At 38.7% G+C, this 19,388-nt stretch overlaps 2 protein-coding genes across 5 annotated transcripts; both read right to left on the reverse strand.

The window, feature by feature from the left end:
* Positions 1-8,087: 8,087 nt before the first annotated feature.
* LOC110744496 (Amidase family protein) lies at positions 8,088-13,072 on the reverse strand. Of its 4 annotated transcripts, none has more exons than XM_021944489.2 (10): positions 12,332-13,070; positions 11,681-11,992; positions 11,017-11,196; positions 10,808-10,902; positions 10,492-10,576; positions 10,265-10,342; positions 9,775-9,868; positions 9,636-9,685; positions 8,799-8,912; positions 8,088-8,569 (listed from the first exon to the last, which is right to left on the reverse strand). In XM_021944489.2, the coding sequence occupies exons 1-10, from the start codon at positions 12,893-12,895 to the stop codon at positions 8,480-8,482; spliced, it is 1,662 nt and encodes a 553-aa protein (XP_021800181.1). In that variant the 5' UTR covers positions 12,896-13,070; the 3' UTR covers positions 8,088-8,479. The 4 variants fall into 4 exon arrangements, 3 of the variants coding, with proteins under 3 accessions (XP_021800181.1, XP_021800182.1, XP_088106556.1); XM_021944490.2 differs by having other exon boundaries at positions 10,501-10,576; positions 12,332-13,068; XR_002524644.2 differs by lacking the exons at positions 8,088-8,569; positions 8,799-8,912 and having other exon boundaries at positions 9,667-9,685; positions 9,775-9,876; positions 12,332-13,072.
* Positions 13,073-13,453: 381 nt separating this feature from the next.
* Positions 13,454-19,045, reverse strand: LOC110744499 (actin-related protein 2/3 complex subunit 1B). The gene is made up of 15 exons (XM_021944492.2): positions 18,766-19,045; positions 18,229-18,314; positions 17,531-17,607; positions 17,254-17,348; positions 17,092-17,161; positions 16,891-16,960; positions 16,285-16,358; positions 16,142-16,184; positions 15,411-15,492; positions 15,155-15,243; positions 14,954-15,039; positions 14,815-14,878; positions 14,144-14,250; positions 13,896-13,954; positions 13,454-13,791 (listed from the first exon to the last, which is right to left on the reverse strand). The coding sequence occupies exons 1-15, from the start codon at positions 18,833-18,835 to the stop codon at positions 13,727-13,729; spliced, it is 1,137 nt and encodes a 378-aa protein (XP_021800184.1). The 5' UTR covers positions 18,836-19,045; the 3' UTR covers positions 13,454-13,726.
* Between the last annotated feature and the right edge of the window lie 343 nt (positions 19,046-19,388).

Raw genomic sequence — 19,388 nt, forward strand, 5'->3', positions numbered from 1 at the left:
TTCGAGCGAGCAGACGATCGAGAGAGGGAGAGCGCTGTGAGTTGGTTTCAAAAACTTGAAGGCAAGAAGAAGCGACGCGACTCGATGACGACGATGCCTGTTTGGCTAGAAGCAGGAGACGCGCAACCTATGTACGGTAAGTGATTCTTCTGAAAAGGGCTGTTTTCTGAAAAGGAATCTTGCCATGTGATGTGGAAAAAAAATGTTGACCTGATTGTGATGTGCATTGTGTACGAAAGGATAGTGTTTAGGGCTTTTTGTGTTATGTTCTGTCGGGGCAGTGTGGTGTAATGCAATATACCTTTCCTGATGTGGTCCCCTTTTTGTTTTCTATTAGTAGGTGTTGAAAATTGGCTTAGAATGCAGTATACATGTTTGTTGTGTTGCTTTTAATAATTGGCTTAGAATACGATTTTGTCGTTGTTAAAGACACGTTTTTTGTTTGTGTGTAGAGGACAAAGAGTTGGTCACTTTTCAAGTGCATCATGGTGGTAGAATTGTGAAAAACAAACAGAACAAGTGGTGTTATAGTGGAGGGTCTGTAGGATATTTGGATTGGTGTCCTGTATAGTATATAAATATGTTAGAGATGTGGGAGCAAGTGAAACTGCTTGGGCACATAGGGAAAGTATCACTTAAAGGAGTAGTAAATGATGACGTAGTGGATATAGACACAGATGGTGAGCTGTTAAGTTTGTGTGATAAGGTACCACTTTCTTATGAGAGAGTGGTGGTCATTTATGTACAACACATTGAAGAGGAAGGTGTTGCAGTGAATGAGGATATTGGGCCTGTTACTGAGGATATTGGGCCACTGAACAATGATAAAGAGGGGCGGCCTTTTACTAAGAATCATGGGCCTGCTTGCACAGTTGAAGACTGGGATTCAAGTGATGATGATGGGCCCCTGAACAATGAGGACAGTGAGGACAGTGAGGACAGTGAAGACAGTGAAGAAGATAAGGAAGATGACCCTGATTTTGTTGACAGTGCTTATGAGCAGAGTGAAAATGAATGTGAGTTGTTGAAAAAGGATGATAAAGCCTTTGAAAATTATGTAGACCACCCTGAAGTAGTTGAAGACCCAAGTGCCCCTGTAGATGAAGATCGGGAGTCAACTGATGTAGCTAACAGTGATGTTGAGAGCTTGGATAGTAGCTCCTATGACGAGGATGATGGGAACCAGAAGAAAAGGAAGAGGAAATTGCCTAAATTTCATGAATTTAGGCCGGAAACAGACATGCGCAACCCTGTGTTTAAGCTGGGTTTAAGGTTTGCAACCACTGGCCTATTTAGGAAAGCAATTAGAAACTATTCAATTATAAACAGGAGGATGATTAAATTCAAATGCAATGATCGTGATAGGGTGAGGGCAGTGTGTGCAGGGAAATGTAACTGGGTTTGTTTTGCTTCAGCAGTGAATGGAAGTGAATGGGTTCAAGTGAAGAAGTTGGTTGACGTCCATGATTGTGGGACAGTTGACCACAACTTTCATGCTAACTCAACATGGTTAGCTCAGAGATATGCTACTCAACTGTCTAGACTGCATAATTGGGATATGGGGAGTTTTAAGCAGCAGGTACAAGAAGATTTGTCTGTGATAGCTTCTAAATCCCAAAAATATAGGGCAAGGCAGAAGGCAACATCCATAACTGAGGGGACTTATGAAAAGCAGTATGAGTTATTATGGGATTATGCTGCTGAACTAAGGAGGACAAATGTGGGTAGCACAGTCATTATCAAATGTGAGTTGGAGGGTGAAAGGCCAAGGTTTCATAGGATTTACATTTGCTTGGCTGCAGTTAAACAAGGGTTTTTGCAGGGATGTAGGCCAGTGATAGGATTTGATGCTTGTCATATCAAAGGAAATCACCCTGGACAATTGTTATCTGCTGTTGGTGTGGATCCTAACAATGGCATGTATCCTATTGCTTATGCAGTGGCTGAGGTGGAGAATTATGAGACATGGTCATGGTTTTGTCAATTGTTGGCAGAGGACCTTGGAATTGAAAACAGCACAGGATATGTCTTTATCACAGACAAGCAAAAAGGCTTGATTGAAGCAGTGCATGATAAATTTCCAAACGCTGAGCACAGACACTGCCTCAAACACTTAGAAGCAAATTTTTTGCTTGCTGGTCACAGAGGATTGGTGTTGAAATTGCAAATGGAGAAAATTGCAAGGAGCACAACCATCCCATGGTGGGATGCTGAGATGAAAAAGATGAGAGAGTTGAGCCAAGCTGCATTTGATTGGGTGGCGGCCTTAGATCCATCACAATGGTGTAGAGCTCACTTTAAAACTCATTCCAAGTGTGACATCCTTTTGAATAATATGTGTGAGGCTTTTAATGGTGCCATTGTAGAAGTCAGAGACAAACCCATTTTAACCATGCTAGAGAGGATTCGATACTATATTATGTTGTTGATGGCAACTAGAAGAGCATCTTGTGAGAGATGGAAACATGACATTGGTCCAAGGATTTTTGGCATTTTGGAGAAAACGAAGAAAGAATCAGCTTGGTGCATTCCAAAGCTTGCTGGGGAGAGTTTATATGAGGTCAAAAACCATGATGGAAGTCAGGTTGTGGTTGATTTGGCAAGGCATAGTTGTTCATGCAGGAGATGGGATATCACTGGGATCCCATGTAAGCATGCTTGTGCTGCCATTGGGCAATTAAATGGGGATCATATTGCTTATGTACATGGTTGTTACAAGAAGGAAGCCTTTATGAGAGCTTACAGTCCAATGGTTCACCCAATGACAAGTGAAGACTTGTGGCCTAAGTGTCATAGGCCTCCTTTGATGCCACCACTTTATCACAAACAACCTGGGAGACCAAGGAAGAAGAGGATGCCGTCAGCAGGTGAACAACCACGCAAATCTAATCCTACAGCCACCAAGTTGCAAAGGTATAACTTGGAAACCAAGTGTTCACTTTGTAGACAATGAGGCCATAATAGGAGGAGCTGCCCTAAGGCAAAAGAAGGCAGTAGCAGTCAGGTTTGTTTCTTCCCAAAAACCATTGGCAATACTTATTTGTTTTCGATCTTTATGGTTTATTTACAAGTGATTCTCTTCTTATGTTAGGTCCCATCTAAACCAAAGGTGAAGAAAACAATTGACACGACATCAACCAAAAGGGTTACAAGACAATCAAGAGCCAAGCAACCTGTAAGTGACTTTCCTTTTATACATATTTAGAGGAATAGTTATGGGATGTAGTTGATGTAAATTGCCTTGTGTTTGAATGTATAGGTCAGAAGAAGGTTGGAAACTGGCAAGTGTTCTCAAACTGCCCAATGTTCTTAAACAACCCAACCTTCTGAAACTGCCCAAGCTTCTGAAACTGCCTCAGCTTCTCAAACTGCCCCAGCTTCTCAAACTGCCCCAGCTTCTGAAACTGCCTCAGCTTCTCAAACTGCCCCAGCTTCTCAAACTGCCAAAAAAAAAAGGTTCAAGTTTCCTGCAAAGAGGATTAAATTTACCAAAAGGAATGGCGGTTCTCAAACTGTGCAAGGATCTCAATTTGTGCAAGGAAGTGAATTTGTGCAAGCTTGTCCAGCATCTCAAACTACCCAATGTTCTCAACCTGCCCAAACTTCTCAAACTGTGCATGGATCTCAACCAAGTGCTAGCTCATCACACCCTTTTGCCAGTGGTACAATCAAAAAGAGGTTCAAATCTCCTGCCAAGCGGATGAAATTTACCAATCGGAAGGATTTGTTGGATGGTTATCAGCCTTGGAGATTCTAATGATGTGCTAGTGTTATGTGTTTTCTTAAAATGCCTCTTATGAACACCTTTTCATTCCACTGTTATTTTGCAAGTCCAACTGTTAAGGACAAGTGTTAAGGACAACCCTTTCAATAGTATCAACTATTGGTGTTCATTTTGATCTTAGGTCCTCATTGAAAGTAATGTTATAAACTGTGAGGAGTTGATGGATATTATAACTTGTAATGATTAGATCAGTGTTATAAACTGTTTCCAGCTTGGTGCAATTTTGATGTTATAAACTGGGAAGTGTTGGAGGTACTGTTGTTTTGGTAAGGCTTTTGATACCATTACACAAGTACCAAAACCCATAAACTGACTCTCACATTGTTTTCTAAAACCACATTCATTAGATAAGTACAAATACATAGTTCCATACAGTTGCAAAATCAAACCATGGTCCTCCATAATTACATACGTACCATACATGATATTTTACATACAGTTGCAAAATACAGACTTCTAAAATCTGCCTAATTCCTCCATTCCAATGCCCACATTTTGTGGCAACTTTTACAGAAAGTGCCAAACCAACAGAAACATTACCCAGGAGAGAATAAGCCAACCCATTAACTTTCTTTCTCTTGATTGACGACGCCCAACGTCCTTTTCAAGTTCCTTCAGTCTTCTAAGTAGCCAACTCACCAGAGCCTTCTCTCTAGGTGGAAATTCAACATCCACCCAAACAAAAAACCCACATCCTTTTTTCCTCCTCTGCATCAACCATTAATTGCAATTAATAAAAAAAATTAACCCAATTCACAGACTTTGAACAACAAAACTTACCCCTGATGAGTTTAGACAAACATGGAATCTTCGAAGTGGGTTGGCCTCAGTCCACGAAGTTTGTAAGCGAGCTATCTTTCCACAATAGCAACTCGGTGCCGCCACATCCAACTCTTCCCCTCCGTCCATTATTTCACGCTTCATCTTCAATTTTCGTGGAAACCCAACCTTTGATTTCTAGGGTTTTATCTTCTTCTATGGGAGGAGGAAGCCAATTTGGGGTTTCTTGACTAAAATCCCCAATCTCAATTTGCCATCTCTCGGCTCTTTTGTTTCAGATAGGGTCCACAAATCCACATCAGCAGTTTTAGCTAGATCAGTCGTTAGAGGTAGGGTCCACGGGAACAGGTCACAACCTCAGATTGGTGAGAAAAATCTCAGCTCAATTGAATTGACCAATATACCCCTGCCACGTCAGCTTTTTAACGGAATTTTGGATGGCGTTGACGGATAGTGGTAAAGTGAAACACGAAACCTTGGTCAAGGGGGCAAAGTGGGTCACTTTAACTTTGAGGGGGTAAAGTGAGAATTGACCAATGTTCCAGCGGGCACTGTAGCATATAAGCCTATAATTAATAACTTTCATGTTATTTCAGTGTTTTTATCTGAAAATAGTCAAAATTAAACTCAAAAATTAATAAATATCAATTTTTTAAAAAAAATTTAAATATAGCCAAAAACTCACTTAAATTGATCCAAAAGCAAAAGCACTCTAAAATAAAACCTAACCGAAAAGCTAATTGTCATGCTCTTCCAAGTCGTAGGCTACTGTGACACACAGAACCTGCCTTGCCTCTGGTTCAGCCATAGTTTTTTCTTGCTCTTCTGATATTCTGTACTGCCTCCCGAGCAACACTAGACTTTGAAGCATCTGCATTCAGTGATACCGTAAAGAAACTATCTTACACTACAGGTGGTAAACTAAGTATACTTGTGACAACAAAGCAACAAGAAACCTAAAGATGAACTACACACAGCATATAAGAGTTCATGAGAAAATATCCAAACCCATCGATTCAAAATTATTATGTCAAGAAATTGACTTTAACTTTTTTTATTGTAAAAAAACACTCAAACCCACCGATTCAAGCCATAGCCGCAGAGATTATTTTTATTGCCTGGATTTATGAAAACATTGACTTTTCCTTTTCTTCTTCTTTTTGGTAATTGAGTTGACGAAGCCAATCCAATCACATTAGAGATTTAAATCCAATTCACTCCGATCCAATTGATATTGGATTCGATGATCGGTTTTCATAATGAAAAATTATAATAATGAAATATGAAATAATTATCATCAAGTTTAATATAATCAAACATTTATTAGACGTAAATGTCAAATATAAATGAAGCCCAAAAAATCTAAGGTTAAGCCCAAATATATTTCTAGCCTAGTACAACACTTAACTGAGGAAGAAGCCCAATTGGGATACGCAAAAGTTTTTCGTGTACGCTTGCACAAGTTATGATCCACATGCCACGCCAAGCAAATACACAACTCGCCACGCAGAAAGGTCGTAACAAGCCCGTAAAATGTACTGGCTCTATGAACCCACGCTTATTATCCCGTTGAGTGCCATTTGGCCCGGCGATAGCTCATTACAATACGGCAAAGCTCGAGCACAAGCACGCCAAAAAACACGCAATGCCAAGCAGAAAACCTTTATCTTAGCACCAAGCCATGCTACAAGTTTAAGTAGGCCCAAGCCACACGAATGCCTGGGGCTTGCTGAGCAGGTTGTGGTATGGATAGTCATGAGTATTCACAAAGCCCGTTGATGGACCAAGGAGTACAAATTTTGGGATGCTTGAGAGCACCAAAACTCAGGCTCATTTCTTGGGGCCAAACATATGGATAAGCATGAGAAAGAAAACCCAATACCTTAGGAAAATATCTAATGGCCTACAACACTTGGAAATATCCCACATCAGTCAAAATATCCAGCACCTTGTCAAATCCAAAGCAAATCCACGCAGATAGGCTGCTTCCAACAACTTGACGAAACCAAGGCAAACTTACAGGCCGCTGGAAATAAAACACCAACGACCCTAAACCTTAGAAAATAGCTCAGCCCAGCACCTTATAAAATATCTAACATCGTGGAAAATATCCAATGCCCTTGAAAATACCTCAGCCAAATCAAAACCAAGTCAAAGACAAACCATTGCAAAAACCAAAGGGAATCCATGTGCGCAGGCTGCTGGAGGTGAAATACCCTTCAGACCAACGCTCCTACCCATTTTTCTTTCTTCTTCAAGCTCTAGTAGGAAAACCAGGAAGAAAAGTAAGGGACGCCTCATCCACATGAAGGAGTCCAGCTGTGTGAAAGTCTTGGAACTCCAAAAAGCTCGGCTTCTATGCGCTCGGATTGAGGAGGTTTCACTAAATAGAATTGAATGGAAGAAAGTGAAGGAAAAATGAGAGGATGACTGGGTAAAATTTGGGGTTCCAGTGCCTATAAAAGGAGGCACCTTCTACCCAACAAAACAACCATCCAAAAGCGCAACCAAGCTTTTGTCAAGCGGATGGAAATTTACTCAAGCCACCCATCCTTTATTTCCATTTCTCCCTCTCTTCCCTCATCAAAATCTCCCCAAATTTCCCTCTCCCCTTGCTCTGAACCTTTGTTTCCATTAGAAATCCAAGCTCTTTCTCTCTATTGTTAAATTCATGAAGACTAAGCTCCCATGCCACAAGCTTCTCAAGCCAAGCCAAGCCATAATACTAATATGTCACGGTCGTTTGATTTATTAGTGAAAGGAACCAAAGTGTTTTCTAAGGCTCCACGAACCTTTCGAAACACTCTTGAGGACTGATTCTTGAACTCAAGCACAAGGGCAACTTCATCCGTTCTCTCTTTACGACAACCCAAACCCATTTGTCAAGCTGCTAGAACAAAAAGTCCCCTACAAATGCTAGAGAAAATTATTTTGATTTTATAATATATTAAACATTACTCCATCAAATTACTTTACATGTTTATAACTTTCTTAATGAAAATTACCTAATGAGTAAAATAAGCATGAAACTAACTATATTGGATTGGATTGGATTTGATTGGATTTGATTGGATCCTCACAAGCAAATCCGACATCCGATCCAACCACGCCGCTTTTGGAAATTAGGGATCCAATCCAATCCTCCAAATTATCAAAATTAAATAAAATTGGATTGGATTGAATTGGATTAGTCAATTTAGTCGGATTAAATTGGATCTTACACACCCCTAGCCATGATTAATATAAAATTGTCATGAATCATTATGATATTATATATATATTTTTTTTTTTTTGGGAAATATGATATTATAATTTAAGTGTCGCATACATGACTTTTCAGATGTTGATGCAAGTGTAGCTCACATATATTATGATATGAGTGTTTGAGTTGAAATATTGATAATCACTCACGTGACCTTCAGCTGTTGATGCGAGTGGAGCTTACAACACATCAACCCTTTAAAGTCATCCATTAGAGTGTGATGATTTCCCTGGCATAAAACTTATGCCCCAAAAATTGATAGATCAATCACACCACATTTGATAATTTATTAAAATGAAACCCAAAAATATAAGTACGGGTTAACTTGGGACAATTTAGTTGGGGACATTTCAATATAAAAGATGATATTTAGTAGCTTCCAAAGAACATGCCTGATGTCATTCTCAAGTGATGTTGATGTTCTCTATAAAGAAACCTGCTCATACAGAATACTGTTTGGGCTAGGGCACAAAGCTGTGACAGAATAATTGGTGATTGATAAAGTTAATTCAATGGTTGATTGATCAATTTGAGAACATTGGAAAAATTTGAACTTGTTACAAGTCAGGCTGAGCAATTTTAAAAAATGGATTACATGTGTCAAACGCCATTTTCAGTTGAGCACATCAACCATCAATTCTGGTATCTAGCTATCATGCAACCTCATCTGCTATCAATGGAGGAACAAATCTGCAATTCTGCAGTGTCTGCTCAAAAATATGAGCCACTTTGAGCAATTTGCCCTGAAAAATCAGTGGAAAAATCTTAAATTAACTACCAGCTACTCAACTCTGCAATCCCGTACTTTTCATTTAATTCGGTCACTTCCCAATAAGTGTTCAATTTAATATGTTAATGTAGCAAGTTTTCACTCATGTTTGCCATATAAATACCAGAAAAACAAGGTCAGGGTGAATGCTAATGCCCAACGGAGATTAACATTTTGCTATGTAGAAGGTGACATGGCAATACCTCGTCAAATGCTGCACCAATCATTTGAAGACCAACAGGAAGGCCTGCAGGCCCCCCTTCAACAAATCCACATGGCAAAACCAATGCAGGTAGACCTGCCAAGTTAACATTGACCTGCATACAGATTAAGTAGAAACAGATCAGCGTCATTTAGTCATCTTACTAGTGGAAACTACATCACATGACAGGCAATAAAAGTTTCAGAGGAGAACAAGCACATATGATACATAGAGCATCATAAACAAGAGTCAACATGTGTGTCGCTGGATTCCCCAAAATAAGATCTTGGACCATTTTAAACTTCTTACCACAATAGCATCATTCCGGAAACAACGGTGTGAATGTTAACTATGTACTCTTTTTGAAAGACTGTTAAAATTGAGGTCACAAATATAAAGCTGGGTGAAGTGTATCATTCAATAAACGTGAGTATTCACTGCAATTAAATACATGTATACATATTATATACTAGCCAGACATTGTTGACACTAGCAGCAAAAGTAATTAAACTGGTGAAAAGAATTAAAGGAGGCTTAAATACGCCCACAAAAAAATTGCTCAGAAACAGGAAAAACAATTGTCCTGCAGATTACAGCATGGTAGATACGCAAGCACCAGTCCTAACATTATATTGATGAACAAGGAAGTTGATCTTCTAAAGGGCTTATATGACACGAGTTTAGTGGAGTATTGATAAGCAAGAATATGCTTTCTTGTGTACATGTCCAATATTGTGACTCAATTATCATAAAAGTCCCAGTACAAACATACACACCCCCAACACATGCATATAATAAACAGAATTTAAGGAGTTGGGGTACTCAGAAAAGTGCTTACAGTCATTATGTCACCTGCATACATTGCTAACGGATCATTTTTCTTTTCACCTGGAAAGATAAAAGTAAATGAGTGATTTACTAAAACCATGTAATTTAATACAAAATGAAAAGCATACGCATTTTGGAAAATAGCATACCAATTTTATAAGCAGCAGATGGAGCAGCAGGTGAAATTAGGATGTCATGTTCATCCAGTGCCGTCTTGAAGCTTTTCTGAATTACAGTCCTCACCTAAAACACTATTAACAATCATTAATTCCTTCTTGAACACCATAAATCCGTAGGAGTAAGAAGCTGAGAACATAACCAAGCATGAGATTCTACAGAGAGGCTGCATGGTATGCAAATATAAATTACATAAACTACTGCAGCACTGATAAACTACCCCAAAAAACCATTCATGAGGATTGAGAATACAAGATTGTTGTTAGGTGAAACCTCAGATAAATGATTTCTCATGAGGTCTTTTTAGCTTTTATGAATGTCAAGGGTTTTGGTTTCTTCAATATTATAATGTCAGAATGCAAACACTAATGGGATTAACTCCTCCCACCAAAAATCCACTATTAAATTTAACACAACAATGTATTTTTAAAATGAAAATATTAAGCATGAACATCATGGTACCTGCTGGGCGCGCTTATAATATGCATCATAATAACCAGCTGAAAGGGCATATGTTCCTGTTAGAATTCTCCTTTTGACCTGCAAAAAAACAAAAATGGGTATATGTCTGCTTTCAAAAAGACAACGAGAAAAAACTAGGCAAAGAGCACTGCAACAATGTTTCCATCTATAGAAACTTCAAACCCAACAGGATGTACAGCAAAACAGTGTTAACTAGCCACCCATACATAGTGTACCTCAGAACCAAATCCCTTGGCCCGGGAATCCATGTATTGTGAGTTCAGCTCATCAGCAGCAACTTGGTTTCCATACCTGGATATTGATTAAAAAATAATAATGAATATGAGCATATTCATTATTCTAATATACCATGCAGAGAAGGATTTTATGAATAAGTTTAACAACTTCTCTTTTTCTTCCAGTCACAGTGGAAATCTAAACAAGCTTCTACTTACTTACTCTCTTCTCCCATTAAAATACACAAATGAAAACCTTGCAGAGATGAAAATTAATATATTAGAAGAGTTCTTCTGGGCATATTACCTGACACCATCATAACGTGATAAGTTCGAAGATGACTCGGATGAAGCAAGAATGTAATAGGCTGGCAACCCAAGTGAGAAAGATGGTAATGAGACCTGCAATTTAATGTTTCAAGTATATTAAACCAAGACACAAGAAGGGGTACAAATGACATTTTGGGGAAGAAACAGAGAAGTTGAGCAGTTCCAAAAAAGAAGAAGAAGGTAGACCTCTGTTACGCAGCATCCTAATTCTTCAAGGTGCAAAGCAGCAGTACGGACTGCCGAAGTTACTCCAGTATCAACACCATCATCGAGAGTTTCACGGATCAGACCAATCCTCAATCCTTTTAGAGGTTTAGATTCTAGCAAATTCATGGAAACAAACTGAGCTGAAAAGTCGGGAACCTCCTGAAAGAGAAATTCAAATGCATTTACATCAACCAACCAATTCCTGATATCAGTCTTTAGTCTATATATTCGAAGTACAAAGTACAAAGACCAAATTTTTTTGTTGAATAAACATTTCAGAGCTCAAATTCAGGATGCATAATGACAAGATAAGTCAGCTTATCCTGCTAAAATTACGCATGGTGAATCTTCAAAAGATAGTGACCAAAGTACAGTTAGAGCCCTCATTAGAGGTTTCAGAGATGGACATGACACAGAATTTGATACTTCTTCCACCACCTGTATACTAAAATTACTTATTTTACTAACAAGAATGTTCAAAATATATTTTCCAGAGGATTTCCATGTGGTAATGAAATTTGTAGGGGAATTACTTGGTTGATATGGAATCAAATCATGATTTGTGCCAATCAAAGTTTGCAAAATATTTGACAACATATGCATGGGTACAAAACAAAAAATATCAGACACAAAATTTACTTACACGCTTGCTACTGGTGGCATCAAGTCTATCATGGCCGGAAATTGCATGCAGAAGAATCCCAGCATCAGCAACAGACGTACCAAAGCAGCCAATGACATCAAGCGATGATGCATATGCCATAAGTCCAAATCTTGAGACACGCCCATACGTGGGCTTCAACCCAACAACACCACAAAACGATGCTGGCTGCCTCACACTTCCACCAGTATCACTTCCCAGTGACACCATACACTGTCTGGCAGACACAGCTGCAGCCGAGCCTCCCGATGACCCTCCGGGCACCCGAGAAATGTCCCATGGGTTTGCAGTCACCTAATGAATGAACAGATGCACCACCTGAGTAAACCAACCCCAGTTACCAGTGGGAAACATAAAGAAACGAACTTCCAAAACCCCACCGTATTGGACTTTTACTAATACTAACAACCAACCTGCTTTACTACCCACAATAAAAGGGGTAACTCACATTCTAAAAGTTCCATAAAAGACTAAAATTAACTTCTTTATTCAACTAAACTTTCATTTCCATGAAGTTGTAAAATAAAGTTCTAATCTTTAAAGCATTTCCTCCAAAATGAATAACAAAAATGAAAATTGCACAGAACACACAAATTATATAGATAAAAGAAAGGAAACCCAGAAGAGAAAAACCTGATAGGCAGAGGCTTCAGTGGTGCTGCCCATGCCAAACTCATCCAAATTGGTCTTACCCACCACAATCCCACCTAGCTCCTTAATCTTCCTGACGGCAGTGGCATCATACGGCGGCGTATAGCCTTCCAGAACACGAGACCCAGCCGTGGAGGGCATTTCAGCCGTACAGATATTGTCCTTGATGGCCACAAGTACCCCAGCCAAGGGACCCAACTCCTCATTCCTCTGAATCTTCTCGTCAAGCTCACGGGCTTGGGCCAGGACCGAGTCTGACACGTGGAGAAAGGAGCGCAGATGCGGCTCTGTGAGTCGGAGGCGAGTGAGAAAGGACTCGGCGAGTTGGGTGGCGGTGAGGTGGCGGGAGAGAAGGGAGTGGCGGGTGGAGAGGATTTGGGAGTGTGATGGTGGGTTTGGAGATTGGGATTGGTCTGGGATGGTGGAGTGGGTGACTGGCTGTGAGGATAAGGAAGAGAGGGGTTTAAGGGACGTGTAGCGGAGGAGGAGGGTGGGGTTAGAGCGGAAGTGGGAGAGTGAGCGTGGAGGTTGGAGTGTTGATATCATAGTTTATTTGACTTGCTTTCTCTGCAACTGGGACTTGTAAGATGAATTGTGTGAAGCTCGGCTGCAAGAGAAATGGTGACTGATGTGAGGAAGAGAAATGCTCAACCGTGACGTTTTGAAGATTTTGAAGACTGAGAGAACTGTGACTGAACAATGCTCAACTGTTTTATCTGTGAGGAGTTGCTCCTAGTCCGTTCTGTTTGGGCCTCTGGGCCCTGTGTTTACCACACACAAAAATGACGGCCATATGGCGGGAGCAAGAATTCTACAGTGAGAGTCTTATATATGGCCTTATCTCTACCGTTGGATCAAATTAATTAGTCTAATCCAACGATTAAGAGATACCTGTTCTTAACCGATTAAGATACAAGCTCACCTGCACCCAACCACTGGAGCTACAAGCCCTTGCGTGTATACTGAGTTAGATTGCTAAAAATTATAAATTAAATTTCTATCCCATTGAAAAAAGGTTGGATAAAATCCTAGGATTATGGGTGGTGCACTAAACTCAATTTCTTTTGTAGTACTGTAATTCAACAGCTTCAATAATAACAACAATAAAACAAATATTTTGTTTTTCTTGATCACGTCAAATGGGATGAATTTTCCTCTCTCATCAGTGAGCACACGAAGCAATGGCAGAGGGCAAATACATTACATGTAGTGATACACGAGGTATACAAAACTAAAATCACCATGATTTTGCAGTTTATTTTCTCCTAGGCTTCTATAGAAATATTGCCAATTGCTCAGTCACGTGAAATATACAAAGAACCCAGCGTCCACCTATATTACACAGATATTCTTTTGTTTATGGTGATTGATGAAGGTTTACAAGTACTCCGCTAAATCTTCTTGGTTCTCCATATCCCAGACAACAATTTTTCCATCCAATCCTGCAATGTCAAGGTGTTAGAGCTAACCAAAGCAGATTCAGTGGAAACAGGAAAGGAATCTACGATAAGCGATTGAAAACTAAATTTAACATTGACTTGCTAACCCGATGTGCTGAAGCGCTTCACTTTAGAACTCCCTGGAGCTCCAAGCGGCACGATACAACTACAGTTACCAGGGAGGATTGTTATGTAAAAATATATAAAACATATAAAGGTGGCCCCAAATCCAGTGTCATCCACCCAATTCATCAGTCAGACCTCCCGCCTGACAACTAGGGTGGAGATGTAATGTTTGAAATGGAACTGGGGCTACTACACAGGGAATATCTAAAGAGAAGGAAAAGTGAAGTACTTAATGCAGTTCTCATGGACCCCTCCTCGTGATCTTGAATGCTCATTTGTATCATTGTTGAATCCCTGTTTTGGTTGGCCATACAGCTTTCCAAATGCTTCAGAAAACTGAAAGGGGAAAACTCCAGTTGAGAAATAGGAAAAGGAATAGCATAATGTGATGAATGATTTTTGCTTCATAACATAACAGGGAAAAACCGGAAATCCAGTTTACACTAACAATGAACTCGAAATGTTCACTAAATTCCTGTTATGCTCTCGGAGCTTAAGACTGCTTGCTTAGTTCACTATCTCCAACATACAGCACACTAAATAATGAAGACAAACTCACTAAACTAACAGTTGAAACTGTTGTTCCACTGCATATGCAGCAGAGTTATGGTCAGAATTATCAGCAGGGCATGTACAAAACATTCAAGCAATTTCACATTTTAAAACTCAGAACAATATCATCTTTTAACATTCCTTCTCCTTCAAGACATGGAGGAACTGTTAAACCCAAGACCAATTCCACCCTATTCAACATGTTTACAACCACAGTATAACAACCACTGGCAAGTTGATTATATTTATTTACAATAGGCACGCATTTTATGCACTCACCACAACCCCCCCCCCCCCAAAAAAAGAAAACCTCTCTCTCTCATAACATATAAACAACCAGGTATTTACCTGTGAACCATATTTTGGACCTGAAGATGTTGTCTTTCTTTCCCCCAGAAATTTGATAAAACTCCTACAGAGAAAAGAACAAAGCTATTATTTTGCTATCCTCCTCCAAAGAACAAATCCATCAGGAAAAGATACTTACCATATTCCTCTTTCATCTGCCGCAAAAACCATTGGGTTGCAATCAAATCCCACACCTATAACTAATCTTTCAGAAAGGAATAAGACCTGAAAAAGTGCCACATATGGATTGACAATACCCAAATAGAAATAAGTTAGTTCATTACATGTGGAGTAGATATTTAGACTCTCAAAAAGTTAACATGAGTTGATGCTGACCCACATCACGGAGAGGCAAATCACGGAATGCAACATTTTGAGCCAAAGGAGAAGGTCCCACATCATCAACAAAGTAAATCATAGAATTATGGCCTGCATAATGCCACAACCCGGAAACCAATTAGTGGGAAATGAATGATAATACCCAAACCAGCTGCTAACTTGACAATTTGAAATACTGCCTACCAAGCAATCAACATATGCTATGCCAAAAACTTTTTATCTTTGTAAAGAACATGCAGAAAGGAGATATGTCTGACCTACATATGCTAAGGTATTGCCACTTGGTGACCACCTTACACCAAATGACCAAGTAAAGGAGAGATCAAGTTGAAGAATTTGCTGTTTCACCAAAAAGAAAACAAGTAAGGTTAGCTTCTACCAAAAGGGCAAGACAAAAAGCAAAATGCATGAATGGGTACCACTATGCAATGTCTCCAAACCAGGATCACCAATTATGGGCTTTAAGACAAAAATGATACTAAATTTTGAAAATCTAATTTTGCTTTAATTTTAGAAAACCAAGCAGGTTGGAGTCTTGAAACTTACTGTTCAGAATTTAGAATTAGCACAAACAGAAAGCACATACTCAATTATTATTGAACTTTCTTGCACTGATTCAATACCTATCGTCTTAACAATGAGCTACATTGTTTATTCTTCTTTTGTAGAAACAACGAGCTAGAGTTTAACATATTTCATAACTTTTAGAACATTGTTACAATGCTCATAATGAGAAATTAAATTAAAGGTAAGCCAAGAAAACATATTTACTTATGAGTATTTCATAAATCAGTGGCTAAAATATTGGATTTACAACATTACATTGTGCTACAGGTAACTACTACTAACAACTCTATATGATTAAATGCGTAATCAAACCAAGCAGCAGTTATTTAACTGGTAAGAGACTGTTTGTTATCTATTCTATACATCAAATATAAATAGATGCATTAGAAAAAGCATTTTTCGATAAGGGAAAATTTAGCACCTCTCCAAATTTTGAATCTGCAGATGGGCCTGTTCTTGATTCCCTGAGTAATGCATGAGCAATTATAATTATAATATACACAACTAAAATACGAACTCGACTAAATACAAAGAATGACAGCTCTACAACTACATGTAACATACTTTGCGTCAACGACCTTAATAAAGGTGGAAAATATCCGGCACTTTCCATCTGTAGATGCTGTTGCAAGAAGAATCTGTAAAAAATGAGCATATATGAGTACTTAAACATGGTAAAGGGTTAATTACTTAGCAACCAAACTAACAATTGAACATGAAATTGTCCCAATAGTTCAGCAAAAGGCAGGTATCAAGGTAAAGATAACTTATGGAAAGGGAAAATGTGAAAGATCATTGACTAACTATACTAATCACGTCTAATATATCAATATGACGGTTATGTATTGCAAGCCTGACACCCTAGCTTAGGACACAAGATTCAACTTCAGAAAATATCCAAGAATAAATAAAGGATTAACATCCTAAACATAACATATTGGAAATTATAAAACCCTGATCACCTTTGGGTAGAGGAGGGCCAAGCCCTCATGCACACAGATTCCGCAAACCCACATGCACCGGGTCCCAGTATGTATGAAAACAATAACTACCATGGAGGTTTGCAAAAGAGGATGGACAGAGTCAAACCTAACTAGATGATATGCATGCATGCAACTGCTTTGAACGTACAGGAAACATATACAAATTGTGAACTGGGAATATACGCACATTATTTGGATGCCAAGCAACACTTGTCACAGAAGAGTCATGTCTTTTTCTGATAAGTTTACTGACCCACCTGGAAAAGGGTACAATGCAGATATTAACCAGCGAAAAAGCATTGAAATAGAAGGTAATTCTAATCTGTAAATGTATCAAACGGATTTAGCCAAGCACAAAAAGTTAAACCGCACGTATTATGTTAATTACCAGTTGTTCTCTTGCTCGTAGTAGCATATACAAACAGTTTTTGCCCCACTTCCAACAGCAAATTTGTTTTCTGGTACATAAAGGCATACACATTAGAATTGCATGACATTTTAACACTGATGGATCCTCTGTATTTACATTCGGAAAAAAAAGATTCAATACCTCTTGGACTCCACTTAACACAGAGTGCAGCACGATTTAGCCGAAGGATAACAAGGGTTGGTACCCACTCTGATCCTTCAAGATTCCAGACATAGCTAGCCAGAATTGGTAGTTCAGGAAAATAATTAATGCATCAAAAAGTGTAAGAAAGACAAAGTGAGAGAGAGAGAGAGAGAGAGAGAGAGAGAGAGAGAGAGAGAGACCAAAACTCAAGTTAAACTTATTTGATTAAATAAATTACAAAACAAAGACTATCTCAAACCACATAGGTACTCACGAATTCCGATCATGAGATGCAGTAACTATTTTGTTCGACCTTGCACTCCAGTCTATCCCAGATACAATTTGGTCATGCTGCGAAAAGATAGAATAAAATAATGCTTACTATATTCCCACGCATTCTCTTTGTCAAAAAGCTAGGGCCAAATTTTCTTAGAAAAAGTACAATGACCAGATGTGAATAACCAATAATAAAATATATACTTAATGCCTCTCTAAAATTCTAACATTAAGGTTTTTTTCTTTTTGCCTGATGGCCAGAGCTAGAGATAACTAGGAAACAAAACGAAGACAATGAAGCAGCAAATGCAAATGATAACTAATCACCATAAAAATGAAGCAGCAAATGCAAATGATAACTAATCACCATAAAAACAAATCTCTCAAACACAATACTTCACACAAATTGGACAGCAGGACCTTCCAAGAAGCCATCAAATTTATATCAATTAACAATTATCACATTACAGGGAGGTTTATCGAACAGCTTGATATATCTAAGTAATTTCCTTAATGCTTTTTACCTTTATTTCTGTTACTACTTGAATTACTTTCTAATTGTCTTGAGTAAAACTTAGAAAACTCAGCGCCCAAAAGTTACAAATTTTACTTTAATAAAAAAATTATCTTTCCTCGTATTCATATCATGGTGCAGTGAAATATTATAGTACAATTAAATGAGTTTGAATCAAGTACCTTCTGAAGAACATGTAGCTTCTCCCACTTGCCTTGCAACAGAGCATAGATGTGAACTTCATTGTTGTTCGGACAAAATGCCAGCACTACCAGAAAATAGGAATGATCAAATTACAGCATTGGAAATACAAAATACCTACACTTTGTCTGAACCTAGATCAAAATTCTCTATTTTTTCAAGTTGATTACCAGAGTCTTTTTTTACTTCACATTTTTCAACAACAAGCAAATATATAGCAGAAGCAGAAACATAGAAGCTTAACAGCACAATAATTAACCCCAAACCCCCTGTTTGTTTTCCAAGAAAGTGCAGATAAAAATGGAATCAAAATATTCAACCCAGATTCTTCATATTAGTTCAACAAATATATTGGCTCCAAGCTATGAGCTTTCCAATTTTTCCAAACAGAGACACACATAAAAGAACTAAAAGATATCACTGTAAATAAACAAAAAATTTGGTGTGTGTTTTCCTATTGGGTATCCCATATTTTCTCAGCGACCAAACAGAAGAAGAAAAAAGGATAAGAACATTACTGGAGCGATCACGGCTCCAAGCATGACAAGTGATACACTGAGCGAACTTGTGAACTTCGACCGCCGCCATTTCTTCGTTTTTATCTCCGCGGCAGAGAAAAATCGAAGCTTTTCTCCAAATCTACAGCTGAAAATTTAACTGCGGCTTCTCTGTTCCAATTAATTCGTTGAAGACTTGGAATTATATGGACACCGAGTTTAAAAGGGAAGAGAATGTGATTATGTGAGCTGGTATGGGTAGAGAGATCTGAAGCTTGAAATCAGATCCAATGCTTTATGTGTCTTCTTTCTCACTCTGTTCTGTTGGCATGGTGAAGTCAAGCACGTGCTTGGCACGTGTTTAAGAAAATAAAAGTTTCTGCTCACAACATACCTTTCCTATTCCTTTTTTGTCCAATAACACTCATTTATTAGGGAGTGGCGGAGCCAATGCATGCCCGGAAGGTAGGGGTGGGCATCAATCCGGCCGATCCGACCAACCGGCCGAATCAAACCGTATTTTCCGGTTTGGTTTGGTTTTGACTATAAAAAAGTCAACAGTTTTAAAATCCGAACCAAACCGGAGTAGTTTGGTTCAGCTGCAGTTTTCAGTTTTGAAAAACTGTGCTAATCCGAACCGAACC

This window comes from Prunus avium, chromosome 3, assembly GCF_965620075.1.
Source record: "Prunus avium chromosome 3, drPruAviu1.hap1.1, whole genome shotgun sequence".
NCBI lineage: Eukaryota > Viridiplantae > Streptophyta > Magnoliopsida > Rosales > Rosaceae > Prunus > Prunus avium.